The sequence below is a fragment of the Hyperolius riggenbachi genome, chromosome 5 (genome assembly GCF_040937935.1).
Source record: "Hyperolius riggenbachi isolate aHypRig1 chromosome 5, aHypRig1.pri, whole genome shotgun sequence".
Taxonomy (NCBI): Eukaryota; Metazoa; Chordata; class Amphibia; order Anura; family Hyperoliidae; genus Hyperolius; species Hyperolius riggenbachi.
In genome coordinates, this window is record NC_090650.1 from 26,767,219 (window position 1) to 26,779,668 (window position 12,450).

The following is a 12,450-nucleotide window of genomic DNA, read 5'->3' on the forward strand; positions in this document are numbered from 1 at the left end:
TAACAAAATGCTTATTTATTTATTTTTTACTCTTCATTCATAAATTATTAAGTCAGTGTTTGCCCATTGTAAAATCTTTACTCCATCCTGATTAACATTCTGAAATTCATCACTGGTGGCGGCGACCTCCTTAGTCCTGTCAGGTGATCTCTGCTAAATGTTTGTTTACTGAGAATTCTGAAGCCAGTACAGAATATACTGTCTCCCAGAATGCTCTGAGGGGGAGAATTTTGCAAAGCTAAACATTACTGGGGGGGGTGGTTACATTCAATATACAGCAATATATAGATATAGGAAGTGTTGAAACACGGAGAATTACCGTAAAGGTAGATGTCCTGAATAATTTACTGCATTCTACTATATGTCACTACAGTGCGGTGTGGGTGGGGTGATTGTAGGTCACATGACCACTTCTAGTGATTGGTGTACCACCCCTATAATGCACACAGAAGGTGGGCTGCTATCACTGGCAGGCTTGGTTTCTGTTATAGGCCTACAGTGCTTCTCTCAATCATCTGCCATAAAGAGCTGCCAACTGTGCTGGTCCTCGCTGCCTTCTGACAACCAGAGCTGACGCTTCACCACATGATTCTTTTCCCGCACAGCTTGGGCATATCGATGCTGTGGATGAGTCGGATCAGAGTCTGTTCAGCTGCTGAGCGCTCCTCCTGCTGCTTCTCTATAGTTGTGCTGCAATCTCCTTTCTTTATTGGTGTTGTCCAGAACTATAAAGAGAAAACCGCTTGTCATTCCTGTAACTGAGTACAGGGGACATAGGGAGCAGCGAGACATTTCTTCGCATTACAGTATTTTTTTGCCGACACTTTTTTTCTACCCCAAAACTTGAAGGGGGGGGGTGTGTCAGTGCGTCTTATATGCCAAAGATCTGGCCAGGTGTCCCTCAACACAAGCTTTTACCACTCCAGAGACATGTGCCATCTCTGCCGCTGTATACACTTGTCCTATGTGGCCTTTGTCCTTCTGGGCTCACTGGCGCCCTCTAGCTGTGCATGGCGTCAGGTTGTGCATGACATGCGCAACTAGAGGGTGCCAGTGAACGTGAAAGGATGTAGGCCATGCAGGGCGAGTGTATACATCGGTGGAATCAGCTGTATACAGCAGCAGAGAAGATGGCGTGTGCCACTGGATTGGTGAGAGCATGCAGTTAGATGGTATAGTCCGTGCTGATGTGAGAGTAGTCACAGCAGCTGGGCAGTGTAGCTCGGATAAAGAAAGTTTGGGGGGGCCATAAGACACCCCAGCACAATAGACGCAGTAGGCTTAGTGTTTTTTTTTTTTTTTTTTTTTTCTCCTCTAAATCTAGGTGCGTCTTATACACCAGAAAATACGCTACTAGGATGGCCACACACTATACTGGTCTCTTTCTGCCCCTTACACGCTCCTAGGAGTTCTGGTTCACCATGAGCTTGCTGGGTACTCTGTACCTCTGGGTTATTCAAGTCCTACCCCCATAGAGCCGCATGAAACCATGTCATGCACTGATGAGGCTCAACCAATCAGAAACAGTCTGTATGCAGGTTAGATTATTGTGGCTCTGTAATATTAACAAGCTGACACATCATTGCCTTCCAGCGGTTATGGAGGTGTGTTTAGCTATCAGGAACAACAAAGGGATGATTTGCATATTCAGAAGTGATGCATTGTGGGAAACATGCTCACTCCAATCTGAATAATCACAAATACCTTCTGTTTTTAAAGAAACATTTTTAAACAGGTTAACAATAAGATGCATACAATCCTTAAAGAGAACCCGAGGTGTGTTTAAAGAATATTATCTGCATACAGAGGCTGGATCTGCCTATACAGCCCAGCCTCTGTTGCTATCCCAAACCCCCCTAAGGTCCCCCTGCACTCTGCAATCCCTCATAAATCACAGCCACGCTGCTGACAAACAGCTTGTTAGAGCTGGCTGTGTTTATCTCTATAGTGTCAGTCTGCTGCTCTCCCCGCCTCCTGCAGAACTCCAGTCCCCGCCTGCATCCCTTCCCTCCCTGCTGATTGGAGGGAAGGGACGGGCAGGGACAGGAGCGATGCAGGAGGCGGGGGAGCAGCTGAGACTGACACTACAGATGTAAACACAGCCTTACAGCACGGCTGTGATTTATGAGGGATTGCAGAGTGCAGGGGGACCTTAGTGGGGTTTGGGATAGCAACAGAGGCTGGGCTGTATAGGCAGATCCAGCCTCTGTATGCAGATAACATTCTTTAAACACACCTCAGGTTCTCTTTAAGGCTGGAGAAGCACACCTGTCTGTACAGAAAATCAGGCGTTTTCTGCCATGCAGGGATGAGCAACGCATTAATTCCGAATAGGTTTTATCCAGGTAAGATATTTATCCAGGTAATTAGCACAACTGAGCGGGGGGCGCGGGTAGGGTTAAACTTACCTAGAAGCCTTCTGCTTTAATCCATCTCACACTGCGTTCCAATTCACGGTCATGTGACTACCACACTTCCTCCTTTTCGGGTTGAAGAAGGAAGTATGGTAGTCACATGACTGTGAATTGGAATGCAGCGTGGGATGGATTAAAGCATTAAGCTCCTGGGTAAGTTTAACCCTCCCATCCGTTGCTCATCCCTGCTGCCATGTGCCCTCCTGCAGTATTTTCATTCATTGCATTCCAGCGATTCTGAAGGTGTGGTTAGCTATCACAGACAACAAAGGATAATTTACATATTCAGCAGTGATCCATTGTGGGATACTTCAGAGCTCACTCCAACCTGAATAATCGCAAATACCTTCTGTTTTATTAAAGCAGTAGGATTAGCCATACTACGCCAGGGAAACAAAACACATATATAAGTAAATACTTGATCTACTTACATAACACATGTATTATACTGTCCACGTTTTGATTTCAGTGAATGTTATATAGTAAATGAAGAGAATTCTGTTCCTGGTGGGGGTCTTTTGCCCACATTTTAGGCTAAAACCTGATGTCATTTCTGACCTTTTACTTTTTTTCTTTTCTCCTCCAATCGTTGAGTCACCTCAGCCTTGCTTGTAAACACAAGTGAGTAGGGGGTCGTGTTTTTAGATAAGCAGCTAGGCAGGGAAATGGAAGAGGAGGAATATATTATAGATAAAAAGAACCCCCAGCATGCAACTATTTGGCACTGACTATTAAAGGGCCAGTGCTCCTACAGTATGTGATAACTCATAACAGCAGAAAGTTTTGAGTGCAGGATTAGCATCTTTATCACTTAATGCACTCAGACCAGTTGCTGTTGAAATTTGATTTTTATGGTGACAATCCCACTTTAAGGCATACTTCTGTTTTACAAACATAAAATGTTACGAATGCAGTAAGTGTTTTGGGTATTTTTGCACTGATTTATGAGCAGAGTGAACCTTTGCTGCTGAAATGTTTACAGAATTAGTAAAGTCCCCAGACCTGGTGATGACTGATAAGAAGACTGTTCTCTATGAAGCTACATCACGTTTGTAAGGCATTTCTTGCACTCACAAAAGCTTGCCATTGGCACCAGCAGATGGGGCTCTTGAGAAGCAAACTGTTTGGAACCTGGAAATGGGAGGATTAAATTCACTTCCCACTGATTTTTTAGTGTTTGCAGCTTGGAACTGGACTAATTTGCATTAAATTTGCATGTAAGTTTGAAAATATTGGCATTTCATTGATCTTCTCTAGTTATAGCACCTCCTACACAAATCTTAGTCGAAACCAAAGTCTGACCTTCAGCTATTAATATTCACAAGAACTATCACGGCTGTGTGTATCTGCTGAATATGGTGGAACTAATGATGATGAGCATGCAAATTTATGCAGATTAGGCATGCATGTCAAAATAGATACCTGAGAACTATGTAGGGGAGGGAGGGGAACCACTAGACCCCAGGGAATTTAGTGGGGGAGAAACTGGGTCCACTAGACACCAGGGAGCAGTGTAGAGGAGTGAGAGGGGCACTAGACATGAGGGGACTGTGAAGGGGAATGAGAGAACACCAGAAAACTGTATAGGGGAGGGAGGGCCACTAAACATCAGGAAACTGTATATGGGACTCGGGAGGGAGGACGGAGTAAACACCAGGGAATTGTATAAAGGAAGGAAGAGGGCCATTAGACATTAGGGGAAGAAGGGGGCGATTCGATACCAGAGAATTTTATGAAGGAGGGAGGTGGCCACTAGACATTGAGGTTGACCTTCTTTGTATTTGAGTTTGACACCCCTAATCTAAGGTGAACTTCGATTGGTCCATTTTCAGGCTGCATAAATGTGCACAATTCTGCATTAACTCTGGAATGAATTGCATGACATTGAGGGGGTGTCATGTTGCACACATACCTTCTCTGTCTTTGTCCGGTGGGCTCCGAGCTGGAGGACCCCTCTCTTGTCTGAGCTGCTACACTTGCTCTCCTGCCTCCCCTGCTCCTGGTGCTGCTTCTGGTGGAACCTCGGCGAGGAGGTCAGCTGACTGACCAGGTCCGATTTGAACACTTTCCAGCGGTTCTGTTCCAAGAAGATCCTGCAGAGTTCGTTGTCACTGGTGGTGGTGGGAGGGACAAAGCAACAAATATCTCTAAAATAAGCTCTGGAAACCTTTCTTTGATGAGCTATTGTGTTGTGCATGATTGGGTAATAAACTCGCTTAAAGGGGTTCTGTGGAGTGTAAAAAAACAAAACAAAAACAGACACCTAAATGGGGCTTCTATTGGCCCCCTGTAGCTGTCATGTTCCCCGCCACCAGTCCCGGTCTTAGTATTCCTCTAGCGAGACTGCCTGCCGAATAATTGACCGGTGTCGGCAGCAGGGAATGGAGGATCGTAGGAGGACGGTAGGGATATGACCGCTGCGGGGGGCCAATAGAAGCCCCAGGTAAGTGTCTGGTTTGGGGTTTTTTTACACTCCCCAGAACCCTTTAACATGAAACCGAGGTGAGAGTGATATAGAGGCTGCCATATTTATTTCTTTTTAAAGGGGAACTGAAATAAGAGGTATATGGAGGCTGCCATGTTTATTTCCTTTTAATCAATACCAGTTGCCTGGCAGCTCTGCTGATCCTCTGCCTCTAATACTTTCAGCCATAGCACCTGAACAAGCATGCAGCATATCAGGTGTTTCTGACATTATTGTCAGATCTGTCAAGACTAGCTGCATGCTTGTTTCTGGTGTGATTCAGATACTACTGCAGAGAAATATAGACCAGCAGGGCTGCCAGGCAACTGGTATTGATTAAAAAGAAATAAATATGGCACCCTCTGTATACCTCTTACTTCAGTTCCCAGTTTCCTGGCTGTCCTGATCTTCTGACTCTAATGCTTTAAGCCATAGACCCTGAGCATGCAGCAGATCAGATATTTTGGTTTTACTGGATTAGCCATAGGCTTGTTACAGGGTTTTGACTCACACACTACTTATGTCAGAAGATCAACAGGGCTGATTACAAGGAAATAAAGCCTCCATATCACTCTCACCTTGGGTTCATGTTAACTTTTTCAAGGAGGCACGGATAAGGAGGGGTGGGTGGAACTGGTGTAGTGATTTGTAGGGAGGAGCAGCAAATGAGGTGGGCGGCACCCATGTAAAGATTTGCAAGGAGTAGCAGATGTATTGTAAAAATATTAGAGGCAGAGTAGTCAGGCAACCTGCATAGTTTAAAAAGAAAAAAATGTCAGCTTCCATATCCCTCTCACCTCAAGTTCCCTTTAACTTTCAAGTAGAAAGAATACATAAGGAGTGGTGGGTGGAGCCAGTGTAGAAATTTGCAGCAAGGAGCAACCAATGAGGAGTGGTGGGTGGAACTGTAGCTGGCCAGCTAAGACCTGTCCTAGGTTGCCATTATAGTTTATATAAATATACACCAAAACCTGCCAGTAACCTCAGTATAGTTCACATGTTCTTAAGTTTAAGCCAAACAGCAGAGTTATTGCTGAAATGTATGTTTCTGAATGTTATATAACAGAATATATATGCATTGTGTTATCAAAGGCAACAGGGGGAAATATGCCTTTAAGAGTCATCACATAGATGAGCCAATCACAGCCAGCCTCACACTGCACCAGAGCCTCAACCAATCCTAGCTAGTTACACACTGAGCCTGTGTGGGAAACCCCCTGGCTAGTAGAGATGGGAAGTTCGGATCTTTTCAATGATCCGGATGATTCGAATCGGATCATTGAAGAGATCGGATCTTTGATCCGAATCTCGGATCATTTTACTACCGGCACATTCGGGGGTGAAATGAATAGCAGGACAGGTCCTTTCCCTGCTGTGGACAGGAGAAGGGGAGGGGGGGTGGACACAGAGAAGGGGAGAAGATGGACAGAGGGCAGGGAGTGGACAGAGAAGGGACGAGCAGAGAGCAGAAATGTTTGTTTGCACACAATACCCACATGCTGCAATCATATGCTTTACATATATTTCACCTATATGCTCATCTGTGTACTCTGAATGCAAACGTCGCAGTGAAAGAAAGCATTCCCCAAAAGCATTCCCAGAAGTAAAGTGCAGCTGTTTAGTGCCCAGTGCAGGAGGATCATATTGCCTTTCAATCACAGTGCCTGCAAAGTTACTGAGCTGTGCTGTGCTGAGCTGAGCCAAAAGTTTCCAATGTGATCACTGTGCAGCACTACGGAACAGCCAGCCTATAATGGGCAGCACATTGCAGCCAGTATATGTGCTCTACACATATCTGGCAGTGGCACCGATGTCCCCTCTCTCTCATCTACCTGTGGCTGCAAGGCTGGCTCCCCTCCAACTCAGCGATCCATCCCTGCTCTGCTTCCAGGACCCCGCTGCCCGCTGGAGGGGGCGTGTCGCTCCTTGCCCCGCCCCTTTTTCGATCCGAATCACTCATTTTGATGATTTGGATGATTCGACTCACAAAATAGATTCGGATCAAAGATCCGAATCGTTCATGATCCGGACAACACTACTAGCTAGATCATTCTAGAGTCATTGCTCATCAGAGAGAGAAGAGACCAGAGTTCCAGAGAAGTTTTATGGAAGTACAGAAGGCCAAATAGGTATTTAATACACTTATCTATGTTCCCTTATTGTTTAGTAGTGTGAGAGTAGGCCTATATAGTGAATCTGTTGTTATGTGTTTACTTGCAGTTCCACCAAATCAAATCAAATCAAATCCAAATTGAATAAGACGCAAATTCATCTTCAGAGTACAAATTCAATCAGATACAGAGTACAGATTCAAGCCCAGAGAGTCAAATACATCTACCATCTTATGTTATCTGACAAGATTGAACTGTTAAACCACCTTTTGTGATTTTTATCCACCACATTTTGTACATGGACTATCTGCTGCACATGTTGCAGTGTTATATGAAGAAAAGTTGAAGTTCTTAAAGAAGTTATTCTAAAGTATTTGGTGTGCTCTTTAAACCTACTGCTTCCATAGAACGGTGTTAGAGGAATTACAGAGTAATAGACAGTCTGCTTAGACTAAAGAGACAGAGACTGCATAATTCTTCTAATGCCACAGCGCACAAGGCACTACATAGTGCTGCGCCTGCCACAGTGGAACTATTTCCCTCAGAGGGCAAAGCAAAGTGTTCCTCAACTAGCAAAGTAAAGAGTGCATTAGAGAAGCGGAGCGTCAGCATATACCGCCACGCAGCAACTGTTCCCTGAGTGAGCACGCAGGGACACCTCAGCAGAGCTACCATACAGGCCATAGAACGTGTGCATTAGTGACACTGCAGCCAACTCTTAAAGTGGCAGAACGGCAAAGGCAAGAGAATCAGAGAAAGAGCGCCAACCTCCCTGTGATCCCTAGAGAGAGTAAAAGACGCATGGTGGGAGGCCAGAGTCCAGAGTTAGAGTGCCCGCACCGCTATCCACAGAGAGACCCCGTGGTGCAGCCAGCTAGTTTCCTGCCACTAGGCCCAAAGCCTGCAGCAGCGTATCCAAGCCAGCGCATCGCAAGTTATCAGCGCATCACAAGTCATCAGAGCATCGCAAGTCATCGCATCAAGAAAAGACAAGTCTCCTTTAAGACTGACATTTGTTCCTGCAACTTTCAGATCACAGTATCCTGCTCTTCAAATAAGGTCAGAGCTTTCCTGTTTATAACTTATCTTTGCACATAAGCTTTTTGCAAGAGACATTTATTTTTTGTGTGTGTTCAAGAAAAACAGACTTTGCTCTTTTTTTGTCTAAAGCAAAAAGGACAGTTTATAGTATACGGACTCTAAAGTATTTAAAGTGAAAGTCATTTGTTTTTTCTATGCATTTGTCAGTATTGCATTTAAAGTGACAGTTCCCTGTTATTTGTATTATTATTGCAAAAATGTCTGAGCCTAGAATTATCACTCCACCATTAGAGAATGCAAAGATAGATATGGTAGAAGGTGAAGAGCAAGAGAACCTGTCAGAACCAGAAAGGTCTAATGTAACAGTAGTTGCCTCCCAAACAGATATAGCCCAAACAAAAGTAACAGAAAACCTACCCAAAAGGTGCTAGAAAATTTAGAGCAAGAGGCAGCACTGAAAGGAAAAAGGTTCACCAGAATGTATGAGAGGTGGAAATTATACATTATAGGCATTCGTAGAAAACTAAAACAAGAAAGCATAATAGGGAACCTGAGTGAAATGATAGAGTCAGTAGAGGAATGTGAGTCAGAACTTATGGCAGCATATGTCCACCTGCGGTCGTCTATGACACCTTCCCAGGATATTGTAAGGAACATGGACACATGCACAGCAGTCACTAGAGATTTAGTAAGGCTCATGAAAGAACTATCATCTGCAGCAAACTATGATGAAGTTAGAGCACGAAAAGGTATGAATGAGCTCTTCATGAAAGACTATGCCAGGTCCTTAGGGGGAACCACAATCTCAAGTGGGACTTCCTTTCCTAGCAGAAGTGCCAGCTGCATATCAGAGTCCTCAAATACTTCAGCCAAAAGAAAGGAATTAGCTGAACAACTCGCTGCCAAGAGAGCTGAAATTGAGATGGAATCTGCCATTGAGGCACAGCGTCTACGGATAGCTGAAATGGATGCACAGATGAAAAGTCTGGAAAGGCAAAAAGAAGTTAAGATTATAGAAGCAAGACTCAGAGTACATGAAGAGGATTTGAATCAAGGTAGTCATGGATCCAAATCAGTACTAAGTGAAGAAGCTGACTCCTACTTTCTTCCATACAACCAGGAGAATGGAAGGAAATCTCCAGCATGTAATGAAGAAATAAGTCATAGTCCTTCCATCCCTGTTCAGAGAGACAAAAAGAGACACTCACCTAAATCGGAACCAAGTGAGAAAATAGAACCAGATAACTCTATTCCTGTATGTCATGGCAACGGTCATGAGGATGTTACAACTGTTGTCCCAACGAGACCTCAGAGAAGATTCCTCACTAGACTTCCTGTTCCGGAACCTTAATGCTCAAAGAAACTGAGGAAGAAAAGAAAGTATCTGTATTCTCTTGCAGAGTGAGGGAAGGAGAACTCAATGGCACGTCAATGGTTGTACCAGTGTGCATTTCAAATCCTAAAAAGAGGAACAAGAAAGTATACGCCTATGCGCTACTGGATGCCCAAAGTGATGTCACCTTCATTGATCAAGAAATCTGCAAGAAATTACAAGTGGCTACAGAACCAGTGAAACTCAAACTCACCACAATGACGGGAAGAGACACACTGGTGAACAGTCAAAGGGTCAAAGGACTGAGAGTTAGAGGACTTCATTCAAACTGCATAATAGATCTACCTCCAGCTTATACAAAAGATGACATACCTCTAGATCGAGATTGCATACCTACCTGTGAAACAGCCAACAAATGGGAGCACCTGTCTGTCATATCTCATGAAATGTCCCCGCTGAAGGAGTTTGGTGTAGGACTGTTGATAGGTTACGACTGTCCCGAAGCCTTGGTGCCACAAAAGGTAATCACAGGAGGAAAGGGTGAACCCTACGCAGTTCAAACTGATCTAGGATGGGGGTGTTGTTGGAGGAAAACAGCAGATTGCAAACTCAAGACAGGTGACAGGATTGTGTCATCGAATATCTGTCCAAGAGTTACCAACTGTAAGTCCAGCGAAAGTAATCAAGATCCTAGAATCCGACTTTGCAGATGTAAGTTCCAGTGAAAAGAGTGTATCCCAAGAGGACATAAAGTTTGTACACACTCTAGAAGATGATATTCACCAAAATCAACAAGGTCATCTTGAAATGCCCCTACCCTTTAGAGAATGACCTCGTCTGCCAAATAACAGAGATCTTGCCCTAGCAAGATTGAAAGGCTTAAAGAAAAGGTTGGGAAGAGATCCAAAATTCAAGGATGATTATTTGAAATTCATGAAAGACGTCATCAAAGACGGACATGCAGAGAAAGTTGATAGTCAGCCCAAAGAAGGAGAAGTGTGGTACATCCCACATCATGGTGTCTATCACCCAAAGAAACCCGATAAGATCAGAGTCGTTTTTGATTGCTCGGCAAAGTACAATGATGTTTCATTGAATGATCATTTACTGAAAGGACCAGATCTTACAAACACCCTGCCTGGAGTACTCTGTAGATTCAGAAAGTATCCCGTAGCAGTCATGTGTGACGTTGAAAAGATGTTCCACCAGTTTCATGTGAAGAATGAAGATAGGGACTTCTTGAGGTTTCTGTGGTGGGAGAACGGAGATACAGATACAGAGCCAGTGGAATACAGGATGAAAGTACACTTGTTCATCTCCAGGTTGTGCCAATTATGGTATGAAGTATCTGGCCAATGAGAATGAAAAGGATTGTCCATCAGCAGCAAATTTTCTGAAGAAAAACTTTTATGTAGATGATGGTCTTATAAGTCTAGAGTCCACAGAATCTGCAATACAATTGGTGAAAGAAAGCCAAGAGTTGTGCGTAAGGGGAAACCTACGCCTTCACAAATTCATCTCGAACAACAGAGAGGTACTGGAATCCATAAGCGACTCTGAACGTGCATCAACAATGAAGAATGTAGATCTTAATTATGATCATCTTCCAGTTCAGAACGTACTCGGATTGGGATGGAATGTAGAAAACGACAATTTCTTCTTTGAAGTATCTATAGAAGAGAAAGTTCCAACCAGACGAACCATTCTTTCTGCTGTGGCTTCAATATATGATCCATTGGGATTCTTGGCACCAGTAATCCTCAGAGCAAAAGAAATACTGCAAGAGTTGTGCCGACAGAAGTTGGGATGGAATGAACTCTCACCGGAAAGTTTGAGGCCAAGGTGGGAGAGTTGGATAAGAGACTTGCAAAATTTGAAAGAAGTTCGAATACCCAGATGTGTTGTACCTCCCAATTTCGGAAAGTACAGGAAGATAGAACTTCATCACTTTTCTGATGCCAGTAGTCATGGTTATGGTCATTTCTCCTATATCAGAGTGATAGGAGAAGAAAAGGTACATTGTGCCCTGGTTATGGGAAAAGCCAGAGTCGCACCTAACAGTATTCAGACAATACCAAGACTTGAACTGACAGCAGCTGTTGTTTCAGCATCAGTAAGCCAGTTTCTGAAAGAAGAATTGGAATTGAAAATAGATGAAGAGTATTTTTGGACAGACTCACAAGTTGTCCTAGGATACATAAACAATGAAGCTCGAAGATTCCACATCTTTGTTGCCAACAGAGTTCAGAAAATTCGAGAAACAACAAATCCAGAACATTGGCATTATGTTGACACAAAGCATAACCCAGCAGATCATGCTTCAAGAGGCCTGAATGTAACAGAACTGAAGAATTCAAACTGGTTCACCGGTCCAGAGTTCCTTTGGGAAAAGGAAATCATACCCAGTGAAGGTTATACAGAACTGTCTATTGGTGATCCAGAAGTAAAGGTTGTTCAAACATTGAGCACTGCTGCCAAGTGTCAAGAAGACATGCTTGAAAGACTAGCCAGATGTTCAAAGTGGAATACAGTCATAAACGTAGTAGCTCGAATTCAACGCTTGGCAAAAGGAATCAGAAAGAAAGAATCCTTGAATGTAGAGGAAAGAATGAAAGCTGAAGAAACAGTCATAAGACTCATTCAACAGAGATTCTACAGTGAAGAACTGAAGAGACTTAGTCAAGAACCAAAAAGGCTTCCAAACAACCACCCATTGTACAAGCTTAATCTTGTTCTGCAGGATGGTATACTGAAGGTGGGAGGGAGATTGGAAAATGCATCTTTGCCATGCAGAGTTAAGCATCCAGCAATTCCTCCTAAAAATTCTACCTTCACAAGATTGATTATTGATCATTACCACAACAAATCCTTACATCAAGGAAGAAGCTCTACCCAAAGTTGTTTGAGAGAAGGTGGTTACTGGATAGTGAAAGGAAGCAAAGTCATAGCGAAGTACATAAGTAAATGTGTAACCTGTAGAAAGACACGTAGACCTACAGAAGAACAAAGAATGGCTGATCTACCTGCTGATCGTGTAAACCCATCACCACCATTTCTTTATACTGGAATGGATTGTTTTGGTCCATT

The 12,450-nt window shown here is 43.6% G+C and overlaps 1 protein-coding gene across 1 annotated transcript in view; it reads right to left on the bottom strand.

The window, feature by feature from the left end:
- Window positions 1-12,450, bottom strand: part of LOC137518036 (cyclic nucleotide-binding domain-containing protein 2-like) — an 88,898-nt gene continuing 76,448 nt past the window's right edge. The window contains exons 13-14 of the mRNA XM_068235224.1: window positions 4,327-4,525; window positions 1-725 (exon numbers count right to left, since the gene is read on the bottom strand). Coding sequence (XP_068091325.1) covers window positions 579-725; window positions 4,327-4,525 — 346 coding nt within the window. The 3' untranslated portion in view covers window positions 1-578. The remainder of the gene's footprint in view (window positions 726-4,326; window positions 4,526-12,450) is intronic.